Source organism: Prenolepis imparis, unplaced genomic scaffold (genome assembly GCF_030444845.1).
Source record: "Prenolepis imparis isolate NDT839.2.m4 unplaced genomic scaffold, iyPreImpa1.0 SCAF_15, whole genome shotgun sequence".
Lineage (NCBI taxonomy): Eukaryota > Metazoa > Arthropoda > Insecta > Hymenoptera > Formicidae > Prenolepis > Prenolepis imparis.
Window position 1 is genome coordinate 3,696,231 of NW_028141173.1, and position 21,692 is coordinate 3,717,922.

Below are 21,692 nucleotides of genomic sequence, written 5' to 3' on the forward strand. Positions count from 1 at the left end.
TGGAATAGATAATATTCACAGAATATTAGCTTAAACACCTTAATTGTATATTTACAGAGATCCTGTACGATAATGCAATTCAATAAATTTTATTGCGCAAATATCATTTAATTCCTTTGTAAATACAAATAATTCTTACTTTCGAAGGAAGAGAGAAAAGAGAGAGAAAATATACACATACAGATTACATATGTATATTTAATTAGTATGTAAAATTGTCTTTTTTGAAATATAACACATATAAATTTACTCATAATTATTTATGAACAATAAATGCAATGAATAGATACATCCAATATCGTAATAAAATTATTCTAATTTTATGAAAACTAATAACAATAAGTAAAGATCAAAATAAAATAATATTTGCCTTATTATTCGATTTATTGTTTTAATTTATAACTCCACGATTTACATATATTTTTAGACATAAAAAGGTTAAATACTAATTATAGATCTAATAACTTCGATTATTTATATAACACAAAATATTAATTGCTAAAAGAATAATTTTTTTTCTACTTAATTGCATCGGCAACAGGTATAACACTATTTCTTGAAAGAGAACAACGTGTGACGAAATCACATGCAAAATCGACGAAATAATCGTAAGTTCACCGTCAAATTCAATTTCCTTCCTGTCACTCGAATAATCCAGTTTCCGGATCTGGCCGTATCATTTCTGACATCCGTTGATGGAATCTATACGAATTTTGAATAACCGCGATACGCCGTATGTGCCGCGTTAAATCCGAAATTAATAAATTAATCATCTTGAAAATACTCGATTTTCCTCGCTCGATGTTTCAAGTAGAACGATACAAATAAAAGAATGTCGTTCAGTTACTTTTAATTACCTAAATTCTCACGAGAGAGAATATTCCCTAACTAAACAGTGACAACATTATCTAGCTATGTATCACTTGTATGTTTTTATATTTTTTATATTTTTTGTTATTTATTTATTTATGATTTTATATTTTATATATATACATTTTTATATTTTTTATATATTTCGAGTAATTATTTAAATATGAATTACTTAAATGTTAGTCTAAATATTTTTATTTTGTCATGTAAAATCTAATCTTGTAAAATCTTCTTTCATATACTAATTAGTTTCAAATACTAATTATTCTTTTATTATATATCCTTCTCTCTACAAATTTGGTTTTTTAATTTAATGTATAATACCTATATAAGACGGTATATAAAAAATTCTTATAAGCATGTGCTATTTTTAGAATAATTCTTTACAGAAGCATCTGTCGGATGAATCAATCTATTCTCAGCTTCTCTAGGCAAACGTAACCGGTGCCAAATTCACTTTGCAAGATCGGGCGGCGCCATCGGCATGCACTTTTAAATTAAATTATTTTAGCGCATTATTGGGCGCCAAAAAGATGTCGTTTCTCACATTGAAACTTAAACATTCCAGAATAATCTGCCACATATATAAATATTGAGAACTTTTTCATTTCATATTTAAGTCCAATTACAATTGTAATTTATAAAATAATTTATATATCATAATTTATTTTATATATTATATTTTCTATAGAAAAATGATAGAAGACTATATGTGTATATTACTATATCTCCGTGCTTATACATATATGTATATAACGTTTAATACAATATTCATAACTAATTAGAGCCGACAAAACACATCAAATATGCTTCGAATGAAAAATAAATTTCTCCTATTGTGCTATTCTGAAAGTAATTATTGCAATAATTGCATATAAAATCTGTATAGAAATTAATATAAAAAATTCATGAGTTAGATAGGTATACGAGAATTTGTAAATATATATGTAATAGTGCGTTCGCAATTATAACTAATATATATTGAAAGAGTTAATTGGTTAGTTCTTCTGGTTTCCTTTTGACACTCCCTTTCAAAAGATATACTGTTGCAGACTCTTTATAGAGAGCTATGAGGTCGTTTATCACTTGCCAGCAATTGCTGACAAATAGAAAGCAAATAAATCTTGGTGCAAATTGTTATTGCAATGTTCATATAATTAATTCGTATCAGTTATTTAATAATAATTTAATAATCTATTAAAAACAATCAATTACAAAATCTGCATTTATCAATACTCAATGCAGTATACAGTTCTTATTACATTTAATATCTCAATCGATTTTTTATAAGTATGATAATGTATACATAATAAAGGCGGAGGACTGTAAATCTTTTTCCTACCTGACAAAATTTCAATTCTTATAGGTTTATCTTCGTAGTTTGTCGAAGACAGAAAGGGTCTCGATTGTGACCTAACACATCCCATTCCAAGAAAAGCGCGTTTTTGAAGTCGCTACATTTTTAAACGTCCCTACGAAATCGCGAAAAGGGACCGAACGAGACACACCGCGTAAAACAACTTCGCACGAGACGGCTGCACAAATATTAACTGCGACACAGAATAACAAGCAGTGTCGAAAATACAGGAGGCTATAACTGTGGTTAAAATTATATTCTAAACGCGCATACGTAACGTTATATATACATATATTTCGCGAAGGTCGAACATCCACGTACGCTCTTTCAGATTGATTCTGAAAAGGATCAATTAAAAATCTTTCTCTTTCAAGAGAGCGCGAAAATTAAGTTCATAATTGAGATTATTTCTCAAAGATTGAACATTTTAAACAAAACTTCATTTTTCATTTTTCTCATGGATGCAAATTAATAACAAAGATTTCTATCTTTAAATTATCAGCAGCTACGATAAATTTTATTTAATTTGTGAGATTATAAGATTTGTATAAATTCATTAAAAATAAATAAATAAAATAAAATTCTTAAAAATTATAAAAGTTACAAGAAAATTAATATTAATCGTAATTGATGTTCTTTAAGTCGTGTTGTTTAAAAGACTTCGTTCAGAATTACAGAGTTGAAAATAAAAAAATATCAACTTTGTGTACCATAAATATATAGAATATTTATTACAAAGCAGTTTGAAATACTTGATGTATATGTACGGTTCAAATGGTAAGTTTGCGACTAGCCAATTTAAGTAACATGGGGAGCTACTTAGAAATGATTATTCCCCCGTGGAACACGAGTGATTCATCTAGTCTAATTAACGATCTACACGTTTTCCATATCCCTTTCGTACCCAAAATGTTATGCTGTCGCATGGAATAAATTTATCCGTAGACGAAGTCATTCTAATATTACAATATCGCATTTTTCCTTGCGAATATAAAAAAACATCAAAGACATTATTATAAAAAGAGAAACATTAAATTTTTATATTGTCATCGATAGATAAAAATAATTACATATTATTGAATATAATTCACATACAAATTATAAGTAAAAAAAGATAATAGCGCGTACAGGATATTTTTTAATTAAATTGAATTATATTAATTATAAATTATATTATACTATTTATTCTTGATATAATCTTTTTTCAACCATGATGAGCGAAAATAAAATTATCTGTTGTAATTTTCTAATTTTTAAATATCATAATACTGAAATCTTGAATTAAACAATTTTTATTAGAATCCAATTGATATTAGAAAAATAAAATTTACAATACTTAAATAATCTTTTAATGAGATATTATATATATCTTAAAATATATCTTAAAATATACAATATTATCTTGTAATGCTCCTGTTGTCTGTTCATTCCGATAAGTATTACACTATGAATAAATATTTACATGGCATCCCTCCCAATAAATTTACTGCATTGTTCATTCATGCATCGCGCGGAATAAAACGAAAGGATATAATTTTCTCCGAATTTCTCTTTTCCAAAAAGCGAAACACATTTTACGAATACGAAGACTTCATTATAGGTAGTAAAAGTCGTTGTAACGTTAAACACGAACGTGAATTCGCTTTTGAACTGTCATTGGCAAAGATCATCACCAGCGCACGTCACGTGTCTTGACGTGCCGATGTGAAAAGCTCGAGAAAGCGAAGAGAAGAAGAAAAAGACGTCTAGAGAGGCTGAGAGCTTTGTGCGCGCACCAGAACAAATCTATTTCCCGTCCGATCGCGAACCCGAGACCGATGCCTCGCGATTTTCGGCAGAAATGCAACTGCAATATCGATTCGCGCCAACGAGTAGACCGCGAAGCGAGCGAGCTCCCCGTGTATTTATAGATGACACATTTAGGCCAGAACGGTTTAAACTATCTTTATTTTGGCAGGTCAGCCTCCGCTTCGCGGACTCTCACTCTCTCCAGATCATCAATCTGGCTAGTCTGGTTGACAATTAAAACCTCACCACCGGTCAGAGATGAACGCTGCCCCCAATTTCAACAAGAATATTTTTGGGGATGAATATACTCTTGTTAGCTAATTATTAGTATTCTCCTAATGGCTAATTTTTCGCTGTTAGGAAAAAAAATGTCCAAACAAAATGAAAAAAATCTTATTATTTTTTTATTTTTAGATTAAATATTTTTTTTTAATTTTTAATTTTTCTTCAATTAATTTAATTAGCTTAAATTTTATAAATTTTTAAAAATTTAAATTATCAAGTAGTACAAAGACTTTAAAAATTTTTTTAAACTCAAAGAACTGCAGAAACAAAAATAATTTTATAAAAAAATAAAGAATATTTTTAAATTAGCTTCATGGTTTTACAGTAAATTTTTTTGCCATAAGTTTTTTAAAGTTGTGTCCTTATTGTTCGGATTTTGTATAACAAAAAACTAACAAAACAAATGACGCAAACAATGGTAGCTTATATATCTGAGTCATATTCATATTGGACTTTGAATGCACAACACTTGTCTCAGATAGAACATGCAAATTGAAGCTGAAGCTTCTGCTCGTTCGTCTCCGGGTAACAAGAAGCTGGCCAATAATTCCTATGCTAGATGTGAATTAGAGATAAAAGATACCGTTTATTTCGAGAGTCCCCGACTAGTCGGGATAAGTAGGTCGGGATAACATCCAGGCCACCTAACAGACTGCACGTCTGCTTATCAATATAATACGATTTTACAACGTAAAATTTATTTTGTTTCAGTCAAAACAAAATTAAACTGAATATCTTTTATGAAGCATTGAAAATGTAAAATAGTTCTAAAATAATCATTTGCATAATAACAAAACATGTTAAATTAAAAAATTCAATATGTTAAATATATTAAAAAATTTAAGTATAGCACATTTTAAAACAAAAAAATTTATGATGTTGGAAAGAATACTTAGATTTTATATTTGAGTTTATTTTTCGTGGCTATAAACATTTGGAGAATTTCGATCTTTTAATATGCTAGTTATTTATATGATATATCGCACCGTAAATATATATTTGTATTATATTGTAGCGTAATATAAAAAATACATAAAAATATCATCAAATGATTCTCAACGAAATTGCGAGAACCATCAGAGAAGCTACTTGATCCAGCTGTGGAGCATCACTTAACGAAGTTTGATGGCTCCTAGTTTTCTTAATATTTAATGTGCTTTCAATCTTCTAATTATAAAATCATAAGTTTCAGAAGTAACGTTCTGTTATATGTGTTGCAGAATGTAATAAAAAATAAAAGTTTTAAATTACGTTAAATATTCAATAATAATAAAAACTGTTCACGCACAATATATAAATATATATACATATAAATGTATATCTATAAAAAATTTTTTTTTAATTATAAATATTAAAAATATGATATTTGAGTACGAAGTAAACTGTAAGCGCGTTCGAAAAAATATAATAAAATTATACTTCTTTTGTGTTACAAAAATAAATACGCGCTGCTTCACTCCCCTATCGACACGAAGCTTCTGGTCCCCCGAAATAAATGCTCGCTTCCTGTAACACGAGATCGCGGCAGACACTTTTCAGACGATACAAACAATCATCTTGGCCAGATTAAAAGGCGTGGCGCTAACATTAATCGCATCCACCCTATATTACTATTTCGTTGCAAAGTACCCATGACCTTGACCATTTTACCATTTTAGACCCCATCGAGAGCTGAATCAAAGTGCGGATGTGTCCCAATTGCCATAATTCGAGCACTACTAGATCGATGACGTAGGGTGAATCGTGAAATTTAGGTCAAACAAGTTATAGAGCTTTTTCATATTTAAATCGATCTATCGGTTTTGTATCAATGCAGAATTTTTAAAAATATAATTTTAAATATAAAATTATAATTATAATTATAATTTTTATATTATATTTTTTTAAATTATACATGAACGAAAAAAATATATTTAAAAAAAGATATTTTATAATTATAATTATATATAAAATATATACAAATATAAATTATAATTATAAAATATATTTTTTAACAATGTATTTTTTTGCTCATTTATATAATTAAAAAAAAAATGTTGCAGTTTTGAAAGTGCATATATAATTTTTCATGGCATGCATATATAATTTATCAAGAAGAGCCGTCAAGAATGGTAATCTTCCTGGATTAAATTCGCGAACGAGATAACGGAGACATAAAAGTTGGCAAACATATTCTGATGGTCCAGCGCAGACCATTATTATATCCGTCGACGACGTTCGGCGTCGTCTCACTAGAGTAAAACCGCGTGCAAGAAAGTTCGTTGGCCCTCCCACGAGCGATTTGAGGACAGAATTAGGCGGTCACGTACGTTTTCTCACTAATCAAGTACGCAACGGCACCTTCGCGTAATAATGTCGCACAATTGACTGCGAACGACGCAAATAACGGCGGAAAATGAAGATCGTGCGAATGGGAGTAACGAGCCATGTGCCGATGATCCTCCTACGCATCTTCACGTGGCCTTTAAAAGTGCCTCATACATAATAAACGAACAACAAATGCAAATGTTAGCTAGAATCGGAAAGATAGACGCACATCATCGTGAATATGAAACTAATTTCTATAAATAAACAATATTGAATATAATAAATTATATTAAATAAATATTATATAAGAAATAATAAATAAAACATCTCTTTTAATAAAACATCTCTTTAGCTTCACTTTTTTTTTTTTATAAAAATGCTCAATTGGCAAGATGTCAAAAATAATATCTGTGGATAATATCTGAAGATAATAATCTCCCATCATCGATTAAAATAAAAAAAAATGCGTATGGTACTCTTTTGTACAGATAAAAATATTTTTGAAAATAGATTAATTTTTATATCAATATAGAGATAAAAAATGATGGTCAACTAGGAGCAACATAACTGATACATGGTTAACAGCATCGCAATTGCAATCTACAGCTGTAATTGAAATAGAAGCGATAGGGGGTTCAATTACTTAAGGGAAGTGGCCAATAAACGTTCAAGGGAAAAGGCCGCTATAATCGAGCTACCCTATTATGGTTTGCAATATCGATGACGACTTATTTGAGTGGCGACTCGATTCATCCGAGATATATCTGCCGAGGCAAGATATAATCGTCGATACACGAGGTCGTAAATAATAAATGCGAGTGTAATCGTTCGCGATATGCGATCTTCCGCCTCGCCTTCGTCTTTATAGAGCGTAAAATCATATCCGGCCATTCTTAGGGATGACCTCCCCGGCGAAATATTAATTGTACTATACGTATCATCGAAAAAGATTCGGAAGAAAAGATTTAAAAAACTTAAATTTTGTCTCCTTTTTAAATCCTTGATTATTTTTCCTGCCTATATCTATTTCTATTTTTTATTCGAGTTTAAGTTACAATTTTAAATTGTCATTTAATCTCAAATGTTATTAACAATCAATATATGATTCATATTATAAAATTGCTATTACTAGCTAAATGTGATGGGAAACATAGTTACTCACCATTTGTCAATGGCATAGTTTGACTCATTGTGATGTCCTGCAACGGCATATTGGTGCTGTAACAAAGAAAGAGTAAAACATTAATTATAGTTTAATTAATTGACTGTCAATATAAAATAATTTTAATTTTAATCATGAGATAAATAGTAAACAAATAAATCTTATTTTATTAATTAAATTATAATTTGATATTTTTTTACGTTTGAATTGAAGTGGAAAATAATATAAAACGATGAGTTTGAATGATTGTTTTTGAGGCTCTAAAAATGGTACGTGGCAGGAAATAGTCAGGACCGAATTAGATAAAACGTTTGAAAAGGATCAAAGTAAGCGTCGAATGTTCTATTTTCAGGGATCCAGTGGAATGTTTAAAGCTAAAAAAAATAACGTCAATTTCAACACGTAAGTGAGTTAACAATGATTTACAGGAATACGACGAATGAAAAAAAAAGCTTCACCTGCCAATATTATTAATAGCACATTACTGTTTCTTCTGAAAATCGTACTAAAAATGAAAATTAAAGTAAAAATTCGTCTAGGAACTAATAACTACAATTAACAATCAATGTAATGATTGATAAGTCTTTCATATTTTAATTTCTAAATTATTGAATGATATAATATATAAAATTTATTATATTAATTATAGTAATCGTAACAAAAATTTTTTGAATGGAATTTTTCCGTCATAATCTGTTTCTTTAAATAATGCAATATTGAATTTAAGAATCAATATATCTATATATATTTTCTCGTGTGTCAATTAAGAAATCAATATTATAAATAATAATATTTGATCAATGACAAAACTATTATATTAACACAATTTATGAGAAAGCCACCAATTAAGAATATAAATTACAAAGTGCTTCTACCGAGACTTGCATACTTATGTAATAGTGGTACTATGATTTAATTTAAAGATCTAAATGTAACAGGTCATTTTCGTAATAGCAGAACGGAGCCCGTTGTACGAAATTAATCGCTTATGCAGAATTTCCGTCCGGATCGCAGTTCTGCTTAGTCATTACTGATGTTAAGGGAGCGTTCGCTATATATGTATACGAGGGTTTATATACATGGGTTTATATACATGGATTTATATATGTATATTAACTCGCTGCGTGGCCGAGCTGTCTCGGGCGACGAAAGAGAGAGGGAGAGAGGCGAAAATTTCCAGTAAAGTTTTATTTAGATTTCACGTAAATCCTATTCCGGTTCTTCCTCCATGGGACCCTACAGCGCAAAATGAGTAATTAATCTGCACTGCGCTTCTTTTATGCTATTTCGCACCACGACTCATGACAGTTCCGATGAGTTCTAAATTGATGCACGAGTACGATCTTCCAGAAAGGTATGAGATGTTTTAAAATCATCTTTTTTGTTAGATATCATTTAAAAAATTAAGAAAAAGATAACTGAATTATATGAAAATTAAGAATCTTAAATTATAGCCATATCAATTGGATGTAATTTTTTTTCTAATTTTTCTTTCAATTCAATAAAAAAAGAGAAGTTTTTTTTAGAAAGTTCTCAATAATCGTAAAAAGTTTAAAAAAAGGTTTTTATTATTAAAAGTTAATAAATCATGAGTGATTTGAAAAGCTTCATTAAAAAAAATCGATTTCAAATTATAACCTATATAGGTATATTCTAATTATTCATCTATAAGAATTTTATTGTAAAAGCAATATTTTCATTACTATATAATTTTGTAATGTGAATAAGATATCATTCACGTAAATAGGAAGAAACAAATTCAGATAGCAACTTATATAGGCGCGGAACATAAATAAACACATACGATGACTCGGAATCTACAGGTGATTCACATGTTTAGCATTTTTGAAAAAGCTTATAGTATTATTTAAACTTATTAAATATTATATAAACTCGTGATTTGAAAGGGTTAAGCTTGTTAAATAAAGACCAAATTTTTTTTTAACAAAAACGCTGAAAATACGCAATATCTTGTCGTGTCGGGGTGTGTAAAGTTGGCACCCCTATATGTTATGCTATCATAGTTCTGTTAAGAGTTCTGAGTTATTTAGAACCATAGGAAGAGTTCTTGATCATTTTTAGAAATAGTTCCGGTCATTACAATAACGAAAATCAGTTTCAAAAAATAGGGTACCAACTTCACATTTTATTACACATCGAGTTCCAATAGTTTTGAGCAGAGTTTTAAGGTTCTTTTAAATAGTTATATAGTTCCTGATTATTTTTTGAAAGAGTTCTGCAATTTTTAAATAAAAAAACGTATCTTCGATATTGAAAGTATGTTTTTTTATCTCTATAAAAATTGCAAAACTCTTTCAAAATATAATCAGGAACTATGTAACTATTAAACAATTTAAATTTACTCACCTCACGGTTGCTCCTTTGTTGCCCGATGCCTCCCCGGGCCTCCTTCTCATAGAAGTTTCGAAACACTTGCATTCGCGTAATTTTTTTTCGTTCGCGACGCGCGGCGACGCCCGGGTTTTAGCTATCGCGATTACGATATTGGTACGTGCAACGCGATCGGATTTATACGATAATTAACCACCAAAGACGCTAATTAATACACTCGTCCTTTCGCGGACCGGCAAGAAGCGCGCGACCGAAGAAGAGCACTGGAGGTGGAGCTAGACTGGCACTGCCAGGTTCGGAACGCGCAACGATACGTCGCGCCGAATTGTAGTGGTGGGGCATTGTAGGGATCGCGACGCAACGTACGTGCGAGGTTCAACGAATCACGTCGCGACTACATACCCCCACCAGGTCGTAGTGGTGCCAGGTTCGGAACGCGCAACGACCAACGACACGTCGCGACAAGTCGTAGTGGTGGGGCATTGTAGGGATCGCGACGCAACGTACGTGCGAGGTTCAGCGAATCACGTCGCGACTACATACCCCCATCACTACGACCCGGTGGGGGCATGTAGTCGCGACGTGATTCGCCGAGCTCCCACGTGGCGATCCCTACAATGTCCCACCACTACGACGTTTTACCGAAACGCGTCGAAGATTGTGATAAGCTAAAATCCGGGCGTCGCCGCGCGTCGCGAACGAAAAAAAGTAACGCGAGTGCAAGTGTTTCCAAACATCTACGAGGAGGAGGCCCGTGGAGGCATCGGGCAACAAAGGAGCAACCGTGAGGTGAGTAAATTTAAATTGTTTAATAGTTTTATAGTTTTATAGTTCCTGATTATTTTTTGAAAGAGTTTTGCAATTTTTATAGAGATAAAAAAACATACTTTCAATATCGAAGATACGTTTTTTTATCTAAAAATTGCAGAACTCTTTCAAAAAATAATCAGGAACTATATAACTATTTAAAAGAACTTTAAAACTCTGCTCAAAACTATTGAAACTCGATGTGTAAAAAATGTGAAGTTGGCACCCTATTTTTTGAAACTGATTTTCGTTATCGTAATGACCGGAACTATTTCTAAAAATGATCAAGAACTCTTCCTATGGTTCTAAATAACTCAGAACTCTTAACAGAACTGTGATAGCATAACATAGGGGTGCCAACTTCACACACCCGTCGTGTCGTACAGCTTGTACAAACTTCTTAATCTAAAAGATAACAGTTATACACAAGCCATATATCTATCTTGAGTTATCGTTGAGATAATTCAAGTTTGATTCCTGGAGATTATTTGATATCTCATCGAGAGAACTTGGATATTATTTAAGTATTTATATTAGAATCGAAAAAAGAAACTATACTATTCATATAAAAAATAATGAAAATTTATGCTAGACAGAAATATGTAAAATAAAAATGAATAAAATATATGCGTAAAATGATATTTTTATGGAAATAATTACTTTACAATTATTTTCTGTGATAATTTTAATCAATTTCTAATTCTAATTGCTTCACACATTTTTTATTAAATAACAAAAATTCTATTCTAATTTATTTATAAAAATAAATTATTGATTAAAATTTTAACAGGAGTTAAATAAGAAGTATACTAATTATGTAATATCTATAGATTTGTAATAATTACTTTAATTTTGTGAACAATAAAAAATTTATATAGTTTTTCTCTGGAATAAAAACGGTATCTAGGAACATAGATTCTTTGGAATAATATATTTATTCGAATCTCGTAAGCTAGAAATAGCCATGCTATGTAAGATATTCGCAAATCATAACGTGTGTGGAATTTCTATGGAAAGAGCATCGTGTTTCATAGTAAAGATGATTTTCTACGAGAAATATACAGTCATACCATGAAACCACGACAAAACGTGTGCTCTCTCTAAAGATCCAAAATTTATTTTAGTCTAAAATGATCCAATTGAACTATTTTTTATAATTTTTACAAGAGCGACAGATGCAAGTATAAGTACATAATGCAACTGATTAATTCAGTTAAATTAATGTAAATTATTCGTGCTCCATTATTATTTCATATATTGTGTATATGTGCACAAATAAAATTTCATCAACAGGATTTTTGCAGATTGATTGCAATATCGAGAAGTTAATTTGCATAATGTGTGTCCGCAAAGTCGTTGCAGTGGTCTATAATCTTCAGTTATAATTAGAAAACATATGGTAGGCATAAAGAAGGCAATGCTTTAACTTCATATATTGTCGTTGCATAACGAAGAATTCGAATATATACGTTTGTACAAATGGAACATGTGTTTAATATCACTTGTAATTTACTACTGGAATTTTCTTCAAAAATACATTATTATATGCACAAGAAAATAATATAATATCATCGTACATATTTAAATACAATAAAAGACAATTTAATTTTTTTTTTCAAAATCAATTCAAATGCCGAAAAAAATAAAACTAAAATGAATAATAAAATAGAATAAATAAAATAGAAAATAAAAAAAATGTACAATAACAACTTTCAAAAGAAATATCCTAAATATATATCCTAAAAATATAAATATATAAATATAAATCCTAAATTTTATTTTGGAAAATGCACTTGCAATCGTTGCGATATAAACAGCCGACAGAAGAGAAATTGGCAGAAATCGAAAGGGAAAATAATGATGCGAATGTAAGTAGAAGAACATGATTTTCGAACGACGTAATGTCCAAACTATCTCTAACAATAAGAAATACATTGGTTTTGTACGCCGCGGAATTCCGCAGGAAAACAAAGCATTAATTAAACATTGTGAGTGAGCCAAGCTCAAGAATAGTCAGATCTTCTTCGGACCTTTCTTATATCGTTAAGCGATCATAAAGACGACGGATCGTCTGCCAACAATAGCTCTGCCAGCAATTTAACCGAACAAATAAGAGCATACACATAAGATGTTTCGGGGGTCTATCGTCATTCCGTTCATTTATGAGTTCCTTGCTCTGAAATTCCTTATGGTTACTCGCTGTAGAATTCCTCTGTAGAGTTTCTCGAAGATTGTTTATTTTTATTTTCCAATTCTTTAATAAATAATTTAATAAATAATTTGATAATTAAATCTCGAGTTAAAAAATAATATTCAAATATACATAAGTTTATCCAAAATTATATCTGACTAATATTCTGTTTCTCTATTCTTTTTAATGCGTTTTCAAAACCCATCTTGTTAGATATTTAAACTATCATTACTGATGACATTTATCACGAAAGCTCCAAATCATATGATCTTATTAATTTATTAGTCCAGACATTTTAATAGTTTAATAATTGAGTTCAACGTGCTCGAACTGCAAATGCTGAAACACGTGCAAGGAGCGTCGGTTTTTATCCTATACATATCCGACACTGTTTATATTAAGCGCTACCCTTTCTGCCAGGTTTAACGAATCCCGATACGGACTTCTCGGAATCTTATACCGAGGATGCGCGTGTCGGATGATGTTAAAGGGTCCCAAAGACGAATGAAAGACACATATTACGCGATAACGTATAGTATTTAAGCACGTAGAGTTTGTGCATTTTGTAACTATGCATGCGCATTCATTACGTGTATGCGTTCGCGTGACATATTGTGATTTAACTTTATATATGATATGATTTTGTGTTATTTTCGAAAATTAAAACGATTTTTCGTCTGTCGCGAAATTTTTAATTTTAAAGCGATTCTTTCGCATTATTTTCTTGCAACAAAATATACAAATTATTCGCAGAATATTATTAACTAGAATTGTGATTGTATTAGAAAAAAACATCTATGTATTAATGTTTGATAAAAATTTAAACTAATGTATAATTTTGAAATTAATGCATATTTTTTTGAATTATTTCAATTGACAACGGTAGTGAAATTAATATTTCTAATAAAAATAAAAATTAAGTAGGTAAATATTGATAAAATAATTTGCGCGATATATTAAAACACATTCAAGAAATGATTATAATCTGTAATATTTTATTAAGTAAATATAATTTTCTCTCTTTCTCTCTCTCTTGGATAAAGAACATTGCTTTTTGTAAGTACGAGATATAAGGAAGTAATCTGATGAAGGGAGCATTAACTGCTGCCATCATCTGGCAAAAGATAGTGGATGTAGCAAGTAATCAATATTTGTAACAGTCGGATGTGCAGCAGCCATATGGACCGAAATATGCGTCATATAGGTACACGTCTCATTTTTTTTGATACTCCATACAAATTATGCATTATAAAAAAGAATTAAGCTAGATAGGCTAAGCTACGTAAGCTAGATTATTAATGAAAAAAATACACACAGAGAAATGTAATGAAAAATAAAATGAAATAGAAATAAAAGCACGTTGAAATATGTTCAATTACGCATTTGTCTTTGTTTATCACCGATATCAATATGATTGTAAATAATAATAATTAATATTACAGTATTTTGATTGTGATTAAAATAATTATAAATAAATAATAATATAATAGTATTCACACAAATAATATACATATTATATATATTTAATATTTGCTTGTGATTTCCTCTTAAAATTTGATGAAATTTTTATAATTAGAAATTTTTCAAATTATTTATTTAAACAATAAACTTATGAATGACATCTTTCTATGAGATAATTCGAACCTTTAGTAGGTTACAATGTGAGACCACGTAGATGTCGGGTGAGCAAAGTTTCCTCAATTAACGGTTCGTTAAATGAATTGACAGAGCAGTTAAATAATTAGCTGGATCCTGACAGAAGAATTTTATTTGCAATACATACGATGTACGTATCTGCAAACGCACACTGTTCGCATCGTATATGATTGCATAATTTAATTTATTATTTAAGTATTACTCAATTTTCATGTATTGAGATGGAAAGATCTCTTTCATCACTGCATTGTCCTAATATAATATTTAAAGAGAACATATGTAAGATCCCAATTTGATGTAAAAAAGAATTACATCATATAATCAAAAGTATAATGGATAATCGTTTTTATCAATAAAAATAATAAAGTAAGAATCAGGATTATATAAAAAGCATTACGGCTAATATATATGTATATTATAAAAATATTAATTTAAAAAAAACATGATGTAGTATTTACTATAAATTACTAACCTATTATACGATATGCACTATTAATTTCTTTGAAAGATTATGAAAGTATTATAATAGACACCTGCTAAATGTTCCGTATGCATGCTCGTTAAAATATATGCGATAAAGAGCACAAAGAAGCAAATAAAACCTCGTCAATAACCTTTTCTGTATTGTATTAATTAATAAGTTACATGCATCATTTTCGATGTCATGAAAGCACACATGTATAACTTTAATATCTTTCTTATTTTAGTACAATTGAACAGATCTTTTGAAAAATTAAATTTAATGTCTTAATGTGAAGGACATTCTAAAAAAATAAAAAATTCAGAAATTTTATTTTACGACAAATTACGATTTTTCAAAACTAAAGTTGTTCTTCCTCATAAATACAGAATTCTGAATTATACATTTTTGTAGCTTAACAACAAAATTTTTAATTTACAAGACCGCAGTCTTAATTTCCTAAAACTTTTCGATTTTTTCTCATCTTTAACTTCAAATATAATTTTGTAATTAATAATTAAATTATTATTAATTATAATAATTAATAATTAAATGTTTAATTAAATTTTCCAAAAATCAGAAAATCTATATATATATCGATCACATATATACTGCATATCAATGTGATTTTATACTGTATATCAATTGTTCCAATTTGAACAATATCAAGATTCATTGCAAGATTTATTGCTTGACATTTCAAGACTCGAATAAATAAATCGATCAGATCAATCAATCTCTTATCCCTCTCCCTCCTATTTTGTGTGAATATATACTCACTTTCGAAAAGGACTAGAGCCCCAGGCGTTGCTCCTCGTGGACGGCACATTTTGATTCTGGGACGAATATCTACAACCGCCGAGAAGCATTCCGCAAATTCTCGCGTTCGACAACAAATGGCGAGACGAAAACACGTGATTCACAAACTCCGCTAACCCTCGGCACTACAAAGAGTTACTGTAACGTTTTTTTCGGCTCTCGAAAAAGTCTCGAAACGAGATAAAAATACGTACACAATTCTCTTCTACGAGAGAAGCGCAATTTTTATTTGCACGATAATTAATGTTGTCTCTCCGAAAACGCGCAAACGCGAATCAAATCGCACACAAAAGACGACAGTATCTTATTTTTCTTCGAGAGAAAGATCAGGTCCTCGCGAACAACGACGAGTTTTCGTGAATAATCCTGGAGATCGCACTCGCGTTTTCGCGAAATAGAGGCATGGCCGGAAAATGCGAGCGAAAAAAAATCCCGAAAGAGTCCGTGTGATCTTCTCGTGTGTGGGCGTGTGACGTTAGCGCGAACGTACTATGCTCCTCTGCGTAGCTGGACCGATCAATGGAGTTCACTCTCGCTTAAGATGACGCGTCAGATAATTCCACGGCTGTTATCGAATCTCGTCGAGGATATCGATTGTTCGCGCGCTAAAACGAGGCTCATCACCGGTGGGATTCGCGTCAATTTCCGACGATTCGTGATTTAACGTAGATGACAGACAGCTGATCGGTGACAGGATGCACTTATCACGACGTATTTTCAGAAATCAGGAGAGCTCTCAGCTTCCTGTACAGATGACTTCGTAAAAAGGGATGTACTCTATCTCTCTCGTTCAATCTCAACGATGATTAATGCGTGTTATCTCGTCGCGATGACGTTTCGCGAGGGCGAGAACTTGCGTTGTTAAATGCAATTCCTGCATTCGATGCACGCCGATTTCAGTTTGTTTATTCGAATGCGTTGCGAATGTGCTGTGACGCAGAACGCGGGATCGGGATCACGTTTCACAAGACGTTACCTACGTTATCGCGCGACGCATCGAAGACGACTGACGAAAGACGGTAACGAGAGTCGGGCAGAAATAGAGGGATGGCGACGATGCGGGGGAGAGGGGACGACAAGGGAGAGACGCAAGGGATGCGCTGCATCAACCAGAGCGTAACTATGGAGAAGAGGAGAGGGAAGAGGGGAAAGGGCTGCAGGCATCTCTCTTTTCTCGATATGAGATCCGGGAGGAGGCAAAAAAAATGTAGCGAAAACTTTGAAAAAACAAAACTAAATATCCTTCTTTAACACCATAAATACAAATCTCAATTATCTTCTCTTCCGCATATTTTTCTAAATATATGTCATTCTTTATTTCTAATATTTTTTTATATTAAAGCTATTATATATAAAAATAATATTCAATATTTTATAAATATATTTCTTTACATAAGCTTTTTTCATTAATAGCTTTTTCTAATTATATTTATAATTATATAGAAAAATATTCTCTTTTCCGAATATGTCTAAACTCACTAATTGGAATATTTTTTACAATGAAAATAATTATATTTAAATAATATTTACTTGGTTAATACTCAATATTTTTCTCAAGTATTGTTGAAAAAATAATTTGGAAAAATATATATACCGGGTGTCCCAGTTTAAAGGACCCACTCAAATATCTCAGAAACACTGCGTTAAATCAAAAAATGTTTCCTACAAAAGTTGTAGGGTTTCGAGGGGGACATAACAGTAATATTCATATGACCTTGGGCGACGTCTCCAAGATCAAGTGAAGGTGAGAATAAATTTTTTAAATGGAAACCCATATTTTTTATTATAACATCTTTTTCTACTAATTAATTGGAACAACTTTTATCTGAAGCATTTTTTTATTTTCTTCAAAATTCATTCTCACCTTCACTTAAGGTTAACCTTCGCTAACCTTGGAGACGCCGTCAAATGAATATTACTATGTTATGTCCCCCTCGAAACCCTACAACTTTTGTAGGAAACATTTTTCGATTTAACGCAGTGTTTCTGACAATGAGATATTTGAGTGGGTCCTTTAAAATGGGACACCTGGTATATTCTCTTTCCTCTCTTTCTCTCTAAAAAAAAAATCATCTATTATTTGTACATTTTCTATAAAAATGATAAATCACATAAATCTGCTAAAAAATAAGTTTGATATGCACCAAATGCGCAGCTAGATTGAAAACAAAACAGCTTTAATTTATTTGTTCGATTAAATAAAGGTTTTGAAATATCAGCCAAAAATATAAACCGTATCTGTCTACTTTCACTGGCCTTTTCTTCATCGTTATCAACGGACGTGTAAATCAGCATGTAACAGTCAATGTATAAATGCCACTGTACCCTCGGATCAAAGAACAGAAGGGGAAAAGAGACTGCATATAGTAAGTGGTAAAAAGGGAAAAACACGTGGTAGAAGAGAAGGGAAAGTAAGGAGGGCGGACTAACGTTGAATGACAAAAGCGGAAACGAGGAGATAGACGGAAGAGCCTAAAAACACCCACGAAGTTCGGATTAAATGCTGATTGAGGATTCAGGTTTTTCAGTCGATTATTTAAATTTAATGTTCTTTTATATTAGAAAATAAATTTAAATAATTTTTAAAATGAATTTTTCTCCAAAAGATTTTCAAACTACAATCGACAAAAAATTTTCTTTTATGAAATATTTAATTATAAATATATTTATCTTATGTATTATATTTTGCTTATGTGCAGAGGGATTGATACGACAAATGAGAGATTGATATGCAGTATATAAGTTGATCTTTAACCCTAGGAGAAGATAATCACTGTTAATGCAAACAGCGAGTGAATTCATGATTTATTGTGGAATATATATGTTGTTGCGAAATTACATGACATACGTTGTATTCGCATGTCTTATTTACGTTCTGAATATAAATTCTAATATTCTATATATTTTATTCTATAATTCTATATATTTTACTGAATATATTATTTTTTAAGATTGAAAATCAGTCTCTCGAAAATGTGAAATTATTTTAATTCTACGTTGATATAAAGAAGATATATAGATTTTTAAAAAACTATAGAATGATATAACGGACCAAAAATAAAAGAATATCCGTTAAAATCAATGAAGTACCAATTATTCTAAAATTCTAAACGATGTAAACAAATAATCGAACATGCATTCCATCTAAGTTTTTATAATAGGTCTCCCCCCCCCCCCCCTCTCTCTCTCTCTCACTCACTCACTCACTCTCTCTCACTCACTCACTCTCTCTCACTCCTGTAAATTTAAAACAACAAAAAGCAGATATATACCATTTCAACGGCGGAATCTATTTATATTTACGAATTCACACACAGATCTCCTACACACATACGCATATATAAATGCGTGAGATGCCTGACGACAAGAATCGCAGAAGGGGGCCGCGTGCGTGCGGTGGTATTGTTGATGTTGGGGCAATAGAATTGTCGTATCCATGAAAGTTACTCACATGTCGAGCTCCATCGTTCTCATGAGCGAAGACATCATCGTTTCCTCGAACTCAGCCATTATTCTCACAATATTAACTCACTGTATTCCTTGGCGAGTATTCTCCCGACCGTAAACGCGAGCGAAACGTGAGCACGTACATTCGTACATACGTCGTTACTTTTCAAAACGATGCTTCGCGATGCGACCGATGTGCGCGCTGTCATCGGTGGCGCTGCCTCATCAGCTGATCGCCATTGGTCACGTCGTCTAGTTAGATACGTCACGCGCAGGTTTACCAATCGTCGTCGACGTCGAGTCGAAATGTCACTACGGAACAGTGGTTCTCATGAGAGAACATTTCCGGCCAAAATGTTCCGTCTCCCTGCAAATAAAATGAAGTATCATGAGAAATGATGCAAATTATATATTATTCTTTTGAAAATTATTAAAGATAGACAAGATTCTTTTTTTTATGTTTTACAGCATCCTGAAATACAAATAATTATTTGGCGGAGAGGCACAGAGTAATTTTTTTAGAATTCCAAAAAGGAATTGTTCACACATTTATGAAGATTTAGAAAAGAATACAGAAAAAATTGAATAAGATTCTACTATTGGGTGGAATAGATAAATTCGAGAATAAATAAACTTTCTCTTACATTATTATTAGAAATAAGTAGCCGTAGTTTGAGAAGCTTTGGCTTATAAAATACTCGCAACAAGCAACCGGCGATGTGACAGTTGAGAGTTATTACTGACTATGACTGGTTATGTTCACAGATAGAGGGTAACTGTCACGCAACAATATTATACAGTAAAACGAATACGACAGTGCAATATTTTTGTTGTCACCAATTCGAGGTGGAAAATATTTACGTGGAAAATTATTGTAAGTCTCTTGTTCGTGCAAGTTTCACCGAAATGATCTTCATGACAACCCAGATGTCTAATTTATTTCTATTTTTCAGCTCTATTAAAACTGACAATCGTTCTAGGATTGGACGAACAATAACTTCCGAATTATTATAAAAATTATTCCCTTGTAAAGCAGTCTTTAACGTTTGTTTGAAATGGAGGATGCACAAGAGGAGGTTAGTCGAAAATTTGTTTTCATACTTTTGATTGAATACAAAATGTTATCATGCAGCTACAAATACAAAGATTCAAATTATATAAACCAGCCATTATGATTTAATTTTTGCTAAATTAGTACAATGTATAGAATATTCTTAATTGATTTTAATAAACTTTTAAATCAATCTTTCCTTAAAAATTTAGGCTTTAAAATGATTCATTTTTATTGTGATTATTTAATGTTTGATATTAAATATCACAACATAAATAAATTTAAGTATATTTTATATCACTATTCCATATATAAACTCATTGCTTTTTGTGTAAAACATTTTGTGATTATCATTTCAGTTGCAATTTGTGGTGGATGATGTAAGTAACATTATCAAAGAAGCAATTGAGGTATCAATAGGAGGCAATGCATATCAGCATAATAAAGTTAATCAATGGACTTCAAACGTTGTGGAGGCATGTTTAGGGAACCTTACAAAATTACAGAAGGCTTACAAATATATTGGTATGTAATGCAAACTAATCTTTATAACTAAGAAAAATAGAAACTATCTATTTTATAATGTATTAAGATCTCGGTAAAACATATCTTAAGATAATATTCCAAGAGAAAAATACCATAACTGTATATTATTTGATTAATCATTAATTTGTTCAAAAGTATTAAAAATTTGCAACTATAAAAATAAATTTTACCATTAATAGCAAATTATATGTTTGCAGTAACTTGTACAATCATGCAAAAAAATGGTGCTGGACTTCATACTGCAAGTTCGTGTTACTGGGATAATGCTACTGATGGAAGCTGTACGGTACGCTGGGAAAATAAAACTATGTATTGCATTGTGTCTGTTTTCGGATTGGCCCTTTAGATTTAATTATTTACAAGGTATAATTTTGTGCTCGAAAGTAATTTAATAATTTCATGGATATGTAGTAAACACTACTTTCAAAAATAAAATTTTTGGTTCGTGTTATTTGACAAAATTTGATATTTTTGCACAAATTTGTAGAAATTGAAGTTAATAGTAGTAGAACACAAATAATTATGCTATTTATGTATATGCTGTTAAAGCAATGATGAATATGTGATATAAATTCGAGCATATACTGATAGAAA

The 21,692-nt window shown here is 30.9% G+C and overlaps 2 protein-coding genes across 6 annotated transcripts in view; one reads left to right on the top strand and one right to left on the bottom strand.

The window, feature by feature from the left end:
* Nucleotides 1-19,666, bottom strand: part of Cnn (phosphodiesterase 4D interacting protein centrosomin) — a 31,196-nt gene extending 11,530 nt beyond the window's left edge. For 2 of the 5 annotated variants that reach the window (XM_083055229.1, XM_083055224.1), the window contains exons 1-2: nucleotides 16,016-17,069; nucleotides 7,770-7,825 (exon numbers count right to left, since the gene is read on the bottom strand). In XM_083055229.1, coding sequence (XP_082911355.1) covers nucleotides 7,770-7,825; nucleotides 16,016-16,104 — 145 coding nt within the window. In that variant the 5' untranslated portion in view covers nucleotides 16,105-17,069. Of the gene's footprint in view, nucleotides 1-618; nucleotides 636-2,212; nucleotides 2,612-7,769; nucleotides 7,826-16,015; nucleotides 17,070-19,505 lie in introns of those variants that run through there. The other 3 variants (XM_083055225.1, XM_083055226.1, XM_083055227.1) reach the window with 3 other exon arrangements.
* Nucleotides 19,667-20,133: 467 nt separating this feature from the next.
* Nucleotides 20,134-21,615, top strand: Dlc90f (dynein light chain 90F). Its single transcript, XM_083055256.1, has 4 exons — nucleotides 20,134-20,375; nucleotides 20,455-20,577; nucleotides 20,912-21,077; nucleotides 21,296-21,615. The coding sequence occupies exons 2-4, from the start codon at nucleotides 20,557-20,559 to the stop codon at nucleotides 21,442-21,444; spliced, it is 336 nt and encodes a 111-aa protein (XP_082911382.1). The 5' UTR covers nucleotides 20,134-20,375; nucleotides 20,455-20,556; the 3' UTR covers nucleotides 21,445-21,615.
* The last annotated feature ends 77 nt before the right edge of the window (nucleotides 21,616-21,692 follow it).